Source organism: Herpailurus yagouaroundi, unplaced genomic scaffold (assembly GCF_014898765.1).
Source record: "Herpailurus yagouaroundi ecotype Mexico unplaced genomic scaffold, PumYag 142, whole genome shotgun sequence".
NCBI lineage: Eukaryota > Metazoa > Chordata > Mammalia > Carnivora > Felidae > Herpailurus > Herpailurus yagouaroundi.
In genome coordinates this window covers 53,797,421-53,815,697 of record NW_024412397.1, presented here as the reverse complement: position 1 = coordinate 53,815,697, position 18,277 = coordinate 53,797,421, and the positions used below count along the sequence as shown (strand labels likewise).

Here is an 18,277-nt window from a genome sequence, read left to right as displayed (position 1 = left end):
TCTACATGTTGCTGTCCAGTTTTCACAACACCATTTGTTGAAGAGACAGTCTTTTTCCCACTGGATATTCTTTCCTACTTTGTCAAAGATTAATTAACCATATAGTTTTGAGTCCATTTCTAGGTTTTCCATTCTCTTCCATTGATCTATGTGTCTGTTTTTGTGCCAGCACCATACAGTTGTGATGACCATAGCTTTGTAACATAGCTTGAAGTCCAAAATCATGATGCCTCTAGCTTTGTTTTACCAACTTAACTTTTATAGAGCTTTCAATGTTAAAAAAGGAAAACACTTATCTAATAGGGAAGAAACAATCCTCTTTATTAACCTTACTGTATACTCAGAAAGGATTAAAAAACACACACATTTCCTGGGACACAAAACTGTACCAAAAGCATTTCCTTACAAAATAACTTCACAGAACAATAGTCCTGGACTTACACAAAGACATATATATTGACATACATTAGCTTGAATTAAAACACAATTTGAACATTTTTGCAGCAACTTTCTAGTAGACTATTACATTAATGTGGGAGTGTACGACTTCTTTAACCCTTTAAAAATAGTAATAAAAAATTACAAAATAATGAAAATGTAGAATTAAGGCTGAGACTATATCATCTAGTATTAATAAAGTCAAACAATACTTATAAAAATTGATGCCGCTGCATATCTTATATATATACAGGATAAGTCTTTAGAAATTTAAAATGCTACTGCTGTCACAAGTTCACTCATCAACTGAACGTTTTTCCATGTATCTTAATATCTGAATTTCCAGATACCTGTGCTTTTTCTATTTTTATTCTGAATTCTTCATTAAGAGTTCCCTCACATATTTACAATTAAATACCTAACCTCTAGAACTTTCCTTAGACACAACAGACAAAACAGTTTTGTTAAATAAATTCACATAAAAGTATTAAAAAGGTTTTTTTTTCAAGAAATAGTTCTAGCATATCCATGATAATCATACTGAAAAATAGTACATATACTTTTCTTCAGGATTAATAAATGCTATGTGCCAGTTCTATAGTCACTGCCATATTTGCATATTTTCCTGACACATTTGCAAGATAATAACAACCAAAGGGCATGATGACTGCAATAATTCCAGTAAATCCATACTGTCCAGTGAGTTTCAAAAAACTGAATGGCTATTTCCAGTCCCATCTGGATTGACATCAAAATGCATGCCCAGATAGTTGTATCGTCCCCCAGAAATATTCAGTCTGGTAAGTCACTCTCTTGGTCTTCTGAAAGAGAGCTGCAGAAGGCAGGACATTCTCAGTGAGACCAATGGTTCCCTCTTCTCTGTAATTGTTCACACATCTGATTTGGTTATAATCCTAGTCAAAGCGGGGGAAAAAAAAAAAAAAGTAATAAATTTTAGGTACCACAGTTTTCCTTTCCTAAACTCCCACATCAGACATAGATGGTTAAGTACCCAATGGAACTATGTTCCATTAATTATGTTAATTCTTGGTATAAACATATTTAATTGAATCCTTGTATATAATTACTTCTTTCACATGTATGCCAAGAAAGAGAGAAATCCTCCAAAATAAAAGCAGTACTTAACATATAGAGTAACAGGTAATTTGTATTATAGTTCTTTGATTGGCATATCTCAGACCTCAAAACTTAAGATTTTTGCTTTTCTTTTCCCCTTTTCCTTAAATTAGATTACTGCTTTAGAAATAAACAAGAATTATAACGCTTATTATAGATAAGTCACAAAATACCAGCAAAAGGAAAAACATTTAAAAATACCGATAATCCCATTCACACAGACATGAACACAATGAACACTTTGATATGTATATATGTATGCCAGTATTTTTTTTGTCAGATATATCTAAATACTTTATTTCCTAAAGAGAGTTCCCTGAACTGCCATCTCCAAACAGAAGACACACATTTTTGATAAACAGCTAATTTTTAACTCTATGAGTAGAAAACGAATTAGGAAACTGAAGCCTCTACTGAAGAAAATGAGCCTACCGCACACTATCATACATGGCCAAACATATTTTGTGGATTCTAAGATCCACATTTAACATCTTGGAAGCCTACCTTTTAATGTCATGAGTAAATCTGCAATGTTTTAACATCTCATAAAATAATGCTGATTCTTATAATATCATCTTAGAGTTGACAAAATATAGTATGTAATCTCTATAAAAGTTAACATACCGAAGTATGTAATATACATACAAATAAAAATAAAAACGTAAATACAAAGTTATGCTATTTACTACTTAATAGTAAATTTGTTTCCAACTGTATGGATGAAATATATCAGTATTTCAATACTGTTAAGATATATATTTTTTAATGTTTGACAGAAAGCGCACACATGTGAGTGGGGGAGGGGCAGACAAAGAGGGAGGGATGGAGGGAGAGACAGAGAATCCCAAGCAGGCTCTGCATTGTCAGCAGAGGGCCTGACATGGAGGCTCGATCTCACAACCATGAGATCAGGACCTGAGCTGAAACCAAGAGTCAGATGCTTAACTGAATGAGCCACCCAGGTACCCCAAGATATTTTCATTTCAAATGCTCTGAAGTTTTTTTTTTTTTTAATTTTTTTTTTTTCAACGTTTATTTATTTTTGGGACAGAGAGAGACAGAGCATGAACGGGCGAGGGGCAGAGAGAGAGGGAGACACAGAATCGGAAACAGGCTCCAGGCTCCGAGCCATCAGCCCAGAGCCTGACGCGGGGCTCGAACTCACGGACCGCGAGATCGTGACCTGGCTGAAGTCGGACGCTTAACCGACTGCGCCACCCAGGTGCCCCTGAAGTTTTTGAGATTGTGCAAGAATTACTGGTTCAAGATCTATGGAGAACTGGCAGAGATTAGGGATGAGGAAATTACTAAACAGTAATTTAAATTAAAAATTTTTTTAACGTTTATTTACTTTTGAGACAGAGAGCATGAATGGGGGGAGGGTCAGAGAGACAGGGAGACACAGAATCAGAAGCAGGCTCCAGGCTCTGAGCTGTCAGCACAGAGCCCGACGCGGGGCTCGAACTCGTGAACCACGAGATAATGACCTGAGCCGAAGTCGGACACTTAACCGACTGAGCCACCCAGGTGCCCCAGTAATTTAAGTTTTAAATGGAAGCTTAAACATTTTAAATCTTCCAAAGATAAACAGGATGCAAAAGGGGAGAAAGCGATGGGATAGAATGTATCACATTTTCAACCTTAAACTTCTAACACTGCTATCACAAAGCTAAACAACAATGCTTTGTTTTCTGTGTGTCAAAAGCTGTACAGACAATATGGTTCTGTTTTGCTTTCTGGAAACATTTATGCTCTTCCCCTCTCCCTTGATACTCTAAAATTTTACTATGAAATATATTCTGGTACATCAGTCATTGTGCCGTTATGGTCAGTCAGTGTGCTGGGCCTTCAGTGGGCCCTTTCATGTATTAATAATCCCTGGGAAATTCTCTTTCACATATTTTTGCCTCTCCATTTTCTTCATTCTAGGATTCCCAATAGTCAGAATTGGTTTTTTGTGTCTCCTTTGTTGTCTTCATGTATTTTTTCTATTTTTCTGTGAAGTTTGACTTTAGTTTTTTCAGTAACAGTATTTGTAATCTGTTACCTTATCCTGGCTCTATCCTTCTCCTAATAATATATTCTGATTTTTGTAACTATAACTCCTTCTGCATCATGATGGAAAGTTCTAGAACACCTCCAAACAATTCAGTCCAAAAGTCATTAGGTGGGCCAAGCAATATGGACTTCCACACTAAGGGGCCAGGTGAGTTGTACTGTCTTAAAGCTGGTACAACAAGACAGACACAGTATATAAAAAATAGGGAAGCAGCAACAGAATAACTAAAACTAAGTTGCCTCTGGGAATGGGATGGGTGAGAACGCATAGGATACATGATTTCATCATCATAAGCCCCTTTTTATACCTGTGCTCTCCAATATGGTAGCCGCCAGCCACGTGTGGCTCAGAGCACTTGCAATGTAACTAGTTCTTAGAGATTTACAGTCTCCTGATTTTCAAAGACTTTGTATGAAAAAAAGAATTTAAAGTATCTCAAAACTTTTTTACACTATTTACATGTTACAGTGATAACATTTTATATACTAGATTCAAAAAAATCAATTATTAAGGGGTGCCTGGGTGGCTCAGTCTGTAAAGCAACTGACTTTTGGTTTCATTTCAGATCATGGTATCACAGTTTCTTGAGTTCAAACCCCTGTGCTGGCTCTGCGCTGGCAGCGTGGAGCCTGCTTGGGATTCTCTCTCCCTCTCTTTCTGACCCTCCCCCCACTTGTGCTGTCACTGTCTCTCTCAAATAAACTTAAAAAAATCTATTAATGTTTCTTCTTTTTTTTTAAAGTTTATTCATTTATGTTGAGAGACAGAGAGAGAGAGAGAGAGCGCGCGCACTCTCAGGTGCAAGCGAGCGCCCCAGTGGCGGCCCCCCGGGGGGGAGGGGCTAGGCCAGAGGATCTGAAGTGGGATCTGCACTGACAGAAGAGAACCCTACCCAGGCTTGAACCCATGAACCATGAGATCATGACCTGAATCCAAGCTGGACACTTAACTGACTGAACCACCCAGGTGCCTCTGTTTCTTTTTAACACAACTCCTAGAAAACTTAAAAAATTAAACATGTGGCTCACATTACAGAACATTAAATCTTATATGGCATTTGATTTATATACATGTATGACTTTAATGAAAATGATACTACCACTACTAACAACATAATGATAAACTAAAAAATCAGGGCACTTGGGTGGCTCAGTTAAGCATCTGATTCTTGATTTTGGCTCAGGTCATGATCTTGCGGTCCTTGGGATCAAGCCCCGAGTCACGCTCTGCAATGAACAGTGTGGAGACTGACAGGGATTCTAGAGAGTCTGTACCTCTCCTGCTCATGCTCCTCAAAATAAGTAAACATAAAAAAAAAAAAAAAAATCAACTCTAGCCCATGCCACCTCTGAATTGCTACAAAATCTTAATTAATTAAAATCTTAATTAAGATCCAAATCAGTGACATGTATAGTTGTACTTTAGTAAGTACAAGGTCTGGGGCTATGGTGCAACTTTAAAAATGTGTACTTTACTCTAGAACTGCTTGGCAGGAATTTCCTCCTTGGTCTCTTAGAAAACTGGAAATATGGTCCCCATAATAAATTAAAAGATAGAACACTTCTTTAAAAATTATAGTAGGGGTGCCTATATGCCTCAGTCAGAAGAGCATTTGACTCTTGTTATCACGGTTGAGTTTGAGCCCCTTACTCGGTATAGATATTACTGAAATAAATTAAAAAAAAAAAAACTGCCAAGAAAAAAAAAACATTATAGTAAACCTACATGAAAAAAGAGGGAATAATATAATGAATTCCCATTTCAAGCTGCAATAATTTTATAATATGTTGCCCAATCTTCTTTTGATATTCTGTCACTTTTTCCCCCCTCCTGCAGTATTTTAGAGTATACCTCTGACATGAGGTTATTTAACCAATACCTCAGTACACATTTCTAATATATTTATTTTAATGTAAATACTATATAATGTTATACAGAAAATAATTCCTTAATGTATCTAGTATCTAGGAGACACTAAAATTTCTCCAAATTTTTCCAAAGTTGTCATATTAAAGATTCAAATCTGGATTCAGACAAGGATTTCACATTGCATTTGATTCTTACAACTTTCAAACACTTTTATCCTACAAAAGTTAACTCATCCTTCTTCCTATCCTTCTTTTATGGGACCAATTAACAAAACCAGTCATTTGCCCTGTACAATGTCCCATTCTTGACATTCTGGATTGGCTGATTACTTCCTGATGGTACCATTTAACTTGTTCCTAAATTCCCCTTATTTCCTGTACACTGGTAGTTAAATCAAACTGTTCTCAGTTTGTGAGAATTAAGGTCTTATGTTGGAAGGTATCGATTGGATGCAATGAATTAACCTCCTTCCCAAACCATCTAGAAGGTTATTATTTACATACCATCCTAGGGAAAATAATTTTCTCGAGTGCTTAATTCTTCCACAGAGCTTCAGTCAGGAAGCACTAACTAGAAGCTTCATTGGATTCAGATTACTTCCTACTCAATCACACAATTGCAAATGTCCTGCTTTTAGTGTTGCTAAGATCAATCAGTGGCTTCAGGTGTATCAATCTGATCTTTCCATTATTAAGTTTTCCCATTAACTTTTTACCTAATCATTTGGGTATCTATTATTATTGCCTGGATCTATTATGTATTAGTGGTGGCAAAATCATGATGTTACAATTTGAAGATTTTTTAAGTAGGCTCCACACATAGTGTAGAGTCCAATGTGGTACTTGAACTCACGACCCTGAGATCAACACCTGAGCTGAGATCAAGATCACTTAAACAACTGAACCACTCAGGTGCACCTATATAAATAATATTTTAAAGAAGAATTAAAAAAAATTTTTTTTTAATGTTATTTTTGGAAAGAGAGACAGAGTGCGAGCAGGGGAGGTGCAGAGAGAGAGGGAGGGAGACACAGAATCTGAAGCAGGCTCCAGGCTCTGAGCTGTCAGCACAGAGCCTGATGTGGGGCTTGAATCCAAAAACCGTGAGATCATGACCTGGGCCAAAGTCAGACGCTTCACTGACTGAGCCACACAGGCACCCCTAAAGAATTTCTATGAAAACTTTTTTTTTCTATTTGGTTACCCTGAAACACAGTTCATATAAGAAAGAACACATATATCTTTATGAATATGTCTATCTTTATAGCAATGAGTCAGCACCCTAGCAATTACCAATGATCATCAGTGAGGATTCTTTTGCATTTTGAACTTGTGATTTATAAAAACTGTATGTGTTTAAATCCATTGCAAATATTCTTTCCGATGCTGTACTGTCCCAACACACTTTCAGTGGTCAGAATAATTTCTATATATCGTGTATCCATAACAAATACACATCATTCATATACCCATGTGTGGAAACACCTCTCTCATATTGATGAGAACTGTATTCTTAAAATCTCATCACTTCAGTAGCTCTCCTTCTCAATTTACTTTAAAGGAAGCTATTCTAAGAGACCCTTCCCCTTGTTAGCACACAATATTAGGTACTCAAAACATAGAATGGACATAAAATATAAGGTATTTTCTCTCACAATTTTTTGCAACACAGATTTATCTTTGCGGGGAGAGGGGAGGCAGATAATCTGGCTTTTGGCTACTTCTCCAAACACTCTTCCTTCTTTCCACCATGCCTCAGCCACACAAAAGCATCTTTTCAGTTCCTCAAACATGCTACACTTGTTACTTTCTCTGAGCTTCCATGCCTGTTTTCCCTCTGACTGAAACCAATCCCTATATGGCTGGCAGCTTCTTTCCCTTCAGTTCTCTGCTAAAATGATCTTTCCTGAGAATCAAGTTTCCCCACTCTCTATCATTTAATCCTTTTTTCTTTCATAGACCTTAACATTATTTTATATATAGGAAAATGTTTACTTTTTGGAACTATGTTTCTGCACAGGATTGTAGAGCTCCATGAGGGGGAAAGAACCATGCCATTTTTACTCACCCAGCAACATACAGCACAAAATAAGCATTCACACAGTTACTGAATAAATGGAGAATATGTACATGAAAGGGCATGGAATACCAATCCCAAACACCAGAGTCTCAAAGAAATTCCTCTAAGGTCAATATGAGACATTTATTCAGGCAGAGTCCATATTTAAACCTTTTGAAATAATGTACAAGAAACCCCAGTACCATACATAGTATCTCACTACGGGATGGCCTTACTAACACCTAATCTAAAAAAGGACAGTTTTCTTACCACTGAGTTAGGCTGCAGATGGCTTTGCTGGGATTTTGGGGAGCTATCTAAGTGGTATCTGATTTTCCCAACCAACCATTATAAGCACTTTTTAAGTAAATAACATACAAATGGTTCTGTATATTCTAACTTAGCAAGCTACTGATCCTATGAAGCAGAATGTAGTGTATCTACAAAGTAGGTCAAACAACAGAAATGCAATTTAAATCTTAACACTGATTTTAGGAATGCCAGGGTGGCTCAGTTGGTTAAGCGTCCCACTCTTGGTTTTGGCTTGAGTCATGATCTTATGGTTTCATGGATTCGAGCCCCACATAGAGCTCTGGGCTGGCAGCACACAGCCTGCTTGGGATTCTCTCTCTCCCTTTCTCACTGCCCCTCCTCCACTCATGCTCTCTCTCAAAAATAAATAAACTTAAAAAAATTCTTAACACTGAATTTAAACAAAATAGCTTAAACTATAAACACTTCTAAATAATTAGCAAAAATCATTTAGAAAACTGCAGTATCCTAGGACAATATAATAATTATGTTTTATCTTCATTTTTCATCACTTATTTTTCAAACAAAACAAAAACAAAACCCTAATTCTGGCTCAAGGGGGAAATCAGAAATAATTCATGCTGTTTTTTTAATTTTTTTTTTTTAATGTTTATGTATTTATTCATTTTGAGAGAGAATCCCAAGTAGGCTACATGCTGCCAGCATAGAGCCCAAAGTGGAGCTCGAACTCACTAACTCTGAGATCATGACTTAAACCAAAATCAAGAGTCGAACACTTAGCCAACTGAGCCACCTAGGCACCCCTGTGCTGGTTTTTAAGTATGATGACCCAAGAGCTTTGATAAACTAACCAATAATAACTCTCAGATAACAATAAACTCACCTATTTTGTCTTGAAGCTTCTCTTCTCATTCTTTTAGGAGGAATTGGACAATCTGTCATTTCAACCTTTGCTGGATGGCGCAATGAGTCATTACCCTTACGCGTGGGAGTCATACCTGTAAAGATAGAAAGTGTAGAAAATGAACTTATGTATATCTTAATTTATAAAAAGAACTAATAAACAATACTGAGAATGCTTCTTACTATTCCTGCTAAGAAAACAGCTTACAATCATTTATCAAAGGACTTGGAGAACAAGAGCATCAACTTAAGTTATGAATCATTCACCTTCTTTCTTCTTATAGTTGAACTCTCTCTAATCATAAATATTTATCTTCATGCAGAGAAAGTAGAAGTTAACAAAAAACAAGCACAAACCTAGTTTCTGCTCAATTAGTTTCAGATTTTTCTCTTGTTCATCAAGTTCTTGTTTTTTCTTCTTCATATCAGGAGTGTGAAGGTACTCTAACTGACGGTTAAGGTCCTCAATCACATTGTTCAACTTGTTCACAGCAGTACGATACTGTTGAAGAAGATCTGCAAAGAAACCAAAGATAACTGATTAAAACTACTGATATATCAAGTCAATGTTTTAGGAAAGAAGAATTAGCAACACTGGGCATTTTATTATAGTAGCATGTGGGAACTTCTTTTAAAGCCACAAAACTTTGTTCAGTGTAAACAAAATATAGTTTAGACCCAGCACAAGACTGGTGCTTATTACATTTTAATTTTCTTCAATTGCTTGACTTTAATAAATTTATTTCTGTGTCAGGAAAGAGTTTTCTATGTAAAAGTGCTCTGTGAATTGGATCACTCTCACAGTCAATGTTTATATTATGTCTGATAGTCAGTATTCATTCTAATTCCACATAGAGAAATTCAGGGGGAAGGGAGCAAATGCATTAAATATAGTATGGCTATGAGCACCTGGTTGGTTCAGTGGGTGAAGCATGTGACTTTTGATCTGGGAATACTGCATTTGAGTCCCACACTGGACAGAGAAATTACTTAAAGAAAAATAGTACCGCTAGAAAAATCACTACTTCCAGATATGACCCTTATCTTAAACATAGCTTTCAAAAATGCACTCTTGATACTTTATTTTCAAAAAGCTTAACTTTCTAAAACTTACTATGCCTAAAAATGTATTACAGTATTCAGGTTTGAGACTATTTTTTTTGCCTGTATGATTTATTAGACACTAAATATTAATATTATTAAATACAATCTGGTTCCCAATTCAGAGGCCAGAAGATTACAGCCAAGAGACAAGAATGCTTTATATAGTTTTAAATTGTTACAGTCTAAATGGTTATATAAATACCTCAGTAATACCCTCAATTTTGCCTCTTGGTTCACAAACCCTAAAATATTTACTATCTGGCCTTTGACACTCTGGTCACACAAAATGATGATCAATACGCATGGGAATGGACACACAAATGCCCAAACACTTAATATATAAACTAGTTTACATATAAAATTATGGAAAAATTATTTAAGAGTCAGATATAAGATGAAATATTCTGTACTTTAGGGGGCAAGAACAGTGTCTGGAAAAGAAACCTAGCATTCTGATGAAGAAGCAAAAAAATACACATGCATATGTGTATGCTTATGAATATATTCATATATTTACTTTTAAAATCTTTATTTTCAGACGGAGAGTGTATGTGGGGGGGGGGGGGTGGGCAGAGAGAGACAATCTCTGCTCTGAGTGCAGAGCCCGACATGAGACTTGATCTCATGACCTGAGCCGAAAGAGTCAGACACTTAACCCACTGAGCCACCCAGGTGCCCCAGTATGTTCATACATTTAAATACATATTCTATACAAAACTGAGTAATGACAAGGTCCTGATGATCCTTAATTCTTTATGACATATGGGGAACTTTTAAAGGTGTCTAGAAAAAAGATTGGTTTTCTAGTCTGATAGTACTTTTAATTTCCTAGTAATGTTATGTTTTCTTACTTTACATAGTATATTCTTTACATGGCAAAGTGCATTCTTTACACAGTAAGATACTGTAAAAATGTTCGTATTTTGGATGTGACTGAATTACAAAATTATGTTCCAGATCTGTACACATCAGAATGCTGCCCTTTAGAAGAAGATACACAAAACTTCAGGCCATTAGGGCTTGATATTCTATTTATTTTTTATTTAAATTCCAATTAACACACAGTGTTCTGTTAGTTTCAGGTGTACAAGTGATTCAACACTTCCATATAAATACATGGTGTTCATTATAAAAAAGCAGACTCCTTAATCCCCATTACCTATTTCACCTATCCCTTCACCCACCTCCCTTCTGGAAGGTAACCATCAGTTTGTTTTCTATACTTAAGAGTCTGATATCCTATTTCTTGAGAAGTTAGTTATGAGGTTCTTGTATTTTTATATTCCTTTACTTTTTTTTTTTTTTTAACGTTTATGCATTTTTGAGACAGAGAGAGACAGAGCATGAATGGGGGGAAGGTCAGAGAGAGGGACACACAGAATCCGAAGCAGGCTCCAGGCTCTGAGCTGTCAGCACAGAGCCCGATGCGGGCTCGAACTCACAAACCGCGAGATCATGACCTGAGCCGAAGCCGACCGCTTAACTGACTGAGCCACCCAGGCGCCCCTTCTTTACCTTTTTTTAAAGTCTATTTATTTTGAGAGAGAGAGAGAGAGAGAAAGAGAGAGAAACTATGAGCAGGGGAGGGGCAGTGAGAGAGAAGAGAATTCCAAGCAGGCTCTGCACTCTCAGTGCAGAGCACCAACCATCATAACCTGAGTTGAAACTAAGAGATGCTTAACAGACTGAGCCACCCAGGTGCCCCCTCTTTCATTTTTAAATACTCAAGAAATTAGTATATTCAAACACTTTAAGAGAATAGGGTTCCTTTTATTTATAAGCAGAGAGATGGAATATTAGTTAATATTTCTCATTAAATGCAGCACTAACAGTTGGTTCATATTTTATGAATAAGATGGACAGTAGCAGTTTTTTTTTTTTAAGTAATCGCTAAGCCTAACATGGGGCTCAAACTCACAACCCCAAGATCAAGAGTATGCTCCACCAACTTGAGTCAGCCAGGCACCCCTTAGCAGCTTAATTTAATATGCCTTAACACCCAATTTTTTGTTCATGAAATGTAACTTCTATTTACCATGGGGTCTATAAAAGTCTTTCTAACTCACTAAAAAGAATTTTGCCAAAGAGAAACGTTCAAAATTCACATTTAATTCTGTTTATAAATGATTTGTTAGTCTTTGTATGTTGTCTGAAACTTTCAATTATCTAGGGAATCCACTGATGAAATTTTATTGTGAAAACAGCAAAATTCTAAAAAAAAAATTACTTCATATAAAGGGAACAAAGCTCAAAATACAATGCATTCATTTATATATGAAACATATTAAAGAAATATATAGATTGTTTCAATGTACCCTGAGGAATGACCATGTAAGCAGTTACTAAAAATAATATAAAGGAATTGAAAGTATATGTGAATGGCTGGTATTAGGCAAATATTTAAAGTCTGCTTAGAAGGCAAAAGCAACTTTTTTACTACTAGAAGATTCAAGCAGGTAGACGGGCATGTAGACTTTACTAAATAATATTTAGGTCTCCTCAAACTTTTATGTTCTATATGATTCTAAGAACTTTATTGGCAAAAACCTGATCAGCACTTATGACTGGGTGAGAAAAAAAATAGAAGCTCTGTTTTGATTTGCTCCAAAATAATATACCTGGAGAGAGGAGAACAGAGCAAGTTCTGAGATAAGAGGGTTATGAATGAAATAAGAGTGACTAGATGACAGGTCCGTGGAAGTTCATTGTTACTGCTCTATTTATTTTCATAATAGAACAAAATGTCCTTGCCCTGAAAACCACAGCACTTAAATAATCTTGGTCACTACTTCTAAAAACATTAAGAATGGTTTTACTTAAAACGACAACAAAATAAATGGACAGCAGTAACTGAGAGGTTAAATATTAGACTAAATTAAACATGATATAACAATGTCTAAGCTGTTCAGACATAGAATACATATGTCTGTATGTTGGCTTCTACAATGTCCACAGTTATTAATACTTTTTTAAGAGGTATTTCTATTTATGAGATCTCTATAAAAAACGTGGAATACAGAAAAGGTCAGAAAAAAAAATCAGTAGGTGTATCATCTTACCTTTTTCTTGTTTTTCATTCCATGAAGTTTGCATGTTTAATTTTTATCATGTATGATATTTGCATTTGTATGTTCTAACCATTTTCCTTCTAACATTATATCAGGCATTTCCCAGGTTCTAAATTCAATTAAAGCATTTAACATTTCTAATATTTAGCTTGAAAAATGTGCTATTTTTAATATTCACCTGAGTGAAAGAAAAGCCTTGTGTATATGTGGGATGGTTTATGTAAGCATATTCCCTAGAAGATCATTTACTGCTTCAAAGAACTTCAGTATTAAGAACAATGAGAACCTTTTCTAATTATAAAAGTGACACACAGATCTGGAAAAATATATAGAAAAGGATAGTGGAAAAGAAAATCATCTTAATTATGTAATCCAGAAATAAAACAATTTTCTTTCTATTCTTTCACTTCACTGTGAAAATGAAAACAAATACTGTTCTGAACTTGGGAAAGTTATCTAACCTTTTTGAGCCTCTACATTCTCATCTATCCAGTGAAAGCAGCAGTAAATGAAATCATTCCAGTGACAAGCTTAACAAAGGATCCAATATCTAAGTAAGCCTTCAAATATTAACTATTATTATTCCACTGAAAATTGCTGATTTATATTATCCATCCATTTTCCTATAATCTTTCCTCTTTTTTTAAAGGTTGTTTTAAAATTTTTTTTAATGTTTTTCTTTGAGACAGAGAGACAGCATAAGTGGGGGAAGGGCAGAGAGAGAGAGACAGACAGAGAGACAGACAGAGATCCGAAGCACGCTCCAGGCTCTGAGCTGTCAGCACACAGCCCCATGCGGGTCTTGAACTCATCAATTGAGAGATCGTGACCTGAGCCGAAGTTGGATGCTCAACCAGCTGAGCCACCCAGGCACCCCTAAAGGTTGTTTTTAATAATAGGGCTATAATACCTTTTCCTAGCAGATGTTGCAATCCCCCCCTCCAAGTTTATCATTTGCCTTTCTGTTTTCTCCAGTGATTTAAAATTTTCTGCAAACTTAGAAAAAAAAAAATTAACTATAGGGCACATGGGTGGCTCAGTCAGTTAAGCAACATTCTTGATTTCGGCTCAGATCATGATCTCATGGTTCGTGGGTTCGAGCCCTGCATCAGGCTCTGCAGTGACAGAGCCTGCTTGGAATTCTCTGTCCCTTCCTCACTTGTGGGTGTGCACACTCTTTCTCTCTCAAAATAAATAAACTTAAAAAAAATTTTTTTTAATTAACTGAGAAATACTTCTCATTTCTTTCAGTACTTCTACAAAAAATCCCTTCTAATTTCAGATAGGGTCATCAAGGAAGTTCTTTCTGAAGGTGTAACATGAAGGTACAGACTGGTAAGAAAGAAGCCAACCATGCATGTATCTGGGGCAAAATCACTGTAGGTATTTTTTTCCTGTCATTTGACTTGAATATTTTCTTTCTCATTTAACAATAAAAGCATTCAGCCTGTAGATTTGATCTATATGTGATGTTGGCTATCTTCATGTCTCCTAAGTCTAATTCATAACACTTAAACTTTATCTTTTTTTTTTTTTTTAAACGTTTATTTATTTTGGGGACAGAGAGAGACAGAGCATGAACGGGCGAGGGGCAGAGAGAGAGGGAGACACAGAATCGGAAACAGGCTCCAGGCTCCGAGCCATCAGCCCAGAGCCTGACGCGGGGCTCGAACTCCCGGACCGCGAGCTCGTGACCTGGCTGAAGTCGGACGCTTAACCGACTGCGCCACCCAGGAGCCCCTAAACTTTATCTTTTTTGATGAAATACTGATTTCTAAATGTAGACTCTCTGGGGTAGTTACTGTGGGAGAAAAGGAATAGTTACTTTTAGAGTTCTATTACCTTATGCCACAAAACGTACCCTAAGTAAAATTTGCTTTTTTAACATTTGTAGTCTCACTGTAGCTGAGTGGCAATTTGATCCACTGAAAGTATGACCAATTTTTGTGACATAGTCTATAAATATCTAAGAAGATACTGGTAATGCAACTTATTAGGTGGTAATTTCTTATTTTTTTTGACTAATAATTTGTCATGTAATAATGGCTCCTCAAAATGTTTCTATCTTTATTATTAACAGTTTAAAAATTTTGGTTCTGTATTTATTGTATCAAGTTTATTAAGTTTTATACCTCTAGTATAGAATATATCTTTTATGAAAATCAATTTATGTTTGTCCTTTTAGTGTCTTTGCCTTAAGGTTAACTTTGGCATCAATAATACCTGTTATTGGGGACTTCTATTCAACGTTTACATGGCATTTTTGTTAATTCTTTAATTTTACCTTATATTTTGTTAGATTTCTTATAAAGAACATAAAGCAGTGTCATAGACACAGCCTTTACATAACAGATTCCTGTTTTATAGTTTACTAATCATGTGGCACTGTGTTTGTCATTTAAATTTTCTCAAGTTTCTCTTTACTCACTTCCTCTTCCTTTATTATAACTTCTTTATATCTATTAAGCACCCAACAAATGACAATTTTTATATATTCTGGGATTAGATTTTTAAAATCTAAGTGTCTTTGCTTTTTAATGAAAAAAATTCATGTACTTACATGTTATTCAAGATCTCATTTTTAATCACTTTATTTTACAACATGTAAGTACCAATTTTTTATGTTTTATGCTGATTTTACTTGCTCTTATCTCTTATCAAATACTGTGATGCAAAACACTGTGAGGGAAAATTACTTAGAAGACAAACACTCTGTTTTTCATTGTGCTAGTAGGAGACAATTTTTGTGGTGATGGTCGAGTTCAAAATTGCTTTTTCTCTGTGAATCTCTCAAAGCTCTGTTTGTTCTATCTGATCTGATCAGCTAACTATGGCCAGCTGATTAAGGAGGGAATATCTCTCTCCTAGGAGTTTTAGAGTCTGAGTCATGTTTTTTGGGGTTTTGTTTTGTTTTGAAGTAGGCTCCATGCCCAACGTGGGGCTCCAACTCACGACCCTGAGGTCAAGCATCGCATGCTCTACTGACTGAGCCAGCCAGGTACCTCTCTGAGTCATGTTAAAAAATGCAAACTGAGGTCTGGGTGCAAGGAACTCAAGGATGCTGAATGTCAGAGTCATCCTTGATTTTGTCTTGGCTGTTTCCAATCTCCTCTGAATCCGTGATTTCTTCCAATTTCCTTCCAGTATATTCTTGTTTGTTTAAAGTGGTCATGGCTGATTACTATTGGTTACAACCAAAAGTATCTTATATCAACAATATTAAATTATCTTATTTCATTTTTTAAACTGTTTAACGAGTTCTTACTGCTGAATCATTAGTGTGCAGGTGGAGTGTATTTTTGAAGATATTTAACAAGAAAGGTATGTAACATATTTTTGAAATCCTTGCATTATCTGTTAACTTTACATATTTGACAGCCCAACAAGGGCACAACAATCTTGAATTAAATGCTTTTTTCCCAAAGATCTAGATAATGCTTTATGCTGTTATACTGACATTAAGATGCCCATGTAAACTGAAAACTGTCAGTACCACACCTGTGCATTTTTAAAGTTCCACAGGTAATTCTTTCTGGCTTGGGAACCACTGCCATAAACCGTAGTGCTAGAGTGATATGAGTTGAGACTTTTTATGTTGCTTCATTGGCCCTGACTGACCTGTTTTTTCTGATGTTTTTCTTTTAAGTTTATTTATCTTTATTGCTGAGAGAGATAGAGAGCAGAAGCATGGGAGGGGCAGAGAGAGCGGGAGACACAGAATCCAAAACAGGCTTTAGGCTCCGGGCTGTCAGTGCACAGCCCGACGTGGGGATCAAATCTACAAACCATGATATCATGACCTGAGCTGAAGTCGGACGCTTAACTGACTGAGCCAACCAGGTGCCCCTCTGATTTTTAAAATCAGTTTATTTAGATGTTCACTTATTGTCTACAGAGACGATTTTTGCACACATTCACTGCCACCATACACAGAAGTATGACTCTTTGTATCATGTACAATTTTAATTTTCTGTATGATGTTTTGACATCTTAAAAAACCTTTCTGGCTTGGTAAAGACTTCCCCCTATGGAGCTAGACAATTCTTAGATAGCAAAAGGCCCAACATGCTTTGATATGCAAACTAACCAATCCAGAGTCAAACCTCTTCTATCTAGTCTGTGCACCCCAGGAAGCAGTATTGCTTTGCCTTAATCATTTCAGGGCCAGGTACCAGGCAACCAGCTAGAGACCATACCTATAGCCCAAAGCCCACTGAAATTACTCAAACTAGTCAACCCTAAACTATTTTCACCCTGTCATGCCTTGCCTTTCCTGTGGAAAGCCTCATCAAGGCTGCAGCCTAAGCATTCTCCTTGCTCTTGTCTTCTGCCTCCTCACCACCCTCATGTTTTTTCCGTATTTTTCCATGGCCTTAAGTGGTGTTGTATGCCTCCTGTCTCTAGGACCTGTGAGTATAATACACTTTGTTTTCCCAAGCCTCTCCTGTGTCTCCTCTTATATACCTGCACCTGACTGACCATCTCATAAAAGAACACAAGACAACCTTCTTCCCACCATCTTTTCCAACTATTATTTTAAATATTGCTAGTGGCTGAAGTATTAATCCCAGTCTGAACACTATCCAAGTTCCTCAACAGTAGAATAAAGAAATAAACTACAGTATATTTACACAATGGACTACTATCCTGGCATGAAAAGGAACAACTATATACACAGTGTTGCATGAACAAAGCCAGACACACAAAAAAGTATGCACTGTATGATTCCATTTATATAAGGTATGAAAACAGATGTGCAGTTTTAAGTCAAGGTACTTGTTACCTTTCAAGAGGGGGTTAGTCAGTGACTGGAGTACACGAGAGACTTTCTGTGATGTGACAATGTTTTATTCCTTAATACAGGGCAGTGCTCATTTTGTGAAAATCTATCAAGCTGTGTTCATCAAGTGTGCACTTTTCTATATGTATATTATACTTTAATAAAAGTTAACAAGAAAACATGGTATATAGATACAAGAGAATATTACTCAGCTTAAAAATAAAGGAAATTCTGACACATGCTACAACATGGATGCACCTGGGAGCCATTAAGCTAAGTAAATAAGCCAGGCACGAAAGGACAAGTACTGTATGATTCCACTTTTATGAGGCCTTACAGTAGTCAGATTCACAGACAGAAACCCTGGTAGTTGCCATGCGGATGGGGGAAGGGAAAGTGAGACATTGCTGTTCAAATACACAGAGTTTCAGTTTTGCAAAATAAAAAGATTTCTGGAAATTGGTTGCACAGCAATGTGAATGTACTTAACACTACTGAACCACACAATAATGGTCAAGATGGTATCATATAATGTGTATTCTATCATAATTTACTGTATTTTTTAAAGCTAATAATGACAGCACACTA

At 36.2% G+C, this 18,277-nt stretch overlaps 1 protein-coding gene across 1 annotated transcript in view; it reads right to left on the bottom strand.

Annotated features, from left to right (window-relative positions):
* Nucleotides 1-297: 297 nt before the first annotated feature.
* SMCHD1 (structural maintenance of chromosomes flexible hinge domain containing 1) overlaps nt 298-18,277 on the bottom strand; it is a 156,058-nt gene continuing 138,078 nt past the window's right edge. The window contains exons 46-48 of the mRNA XM_040479284.1: nt 9,095-9,253; nt 8,718-8,832; nt 298-1,352 (exon numbers count right to left, since the gene is read on the bottom strand). Coding sequence (XP_040335218.1) covers nt 1,328-1,352; nt 8,718-8,832; nt 9,095-9,253 — 299 coding nt within the window. The 3' untranslated portion in view covers nt 298-1,327. The remainder of the gene's footprint in view (nt 1,353-8,717; nt 8,833-9,094; nt 9,254-18,277) is intronic.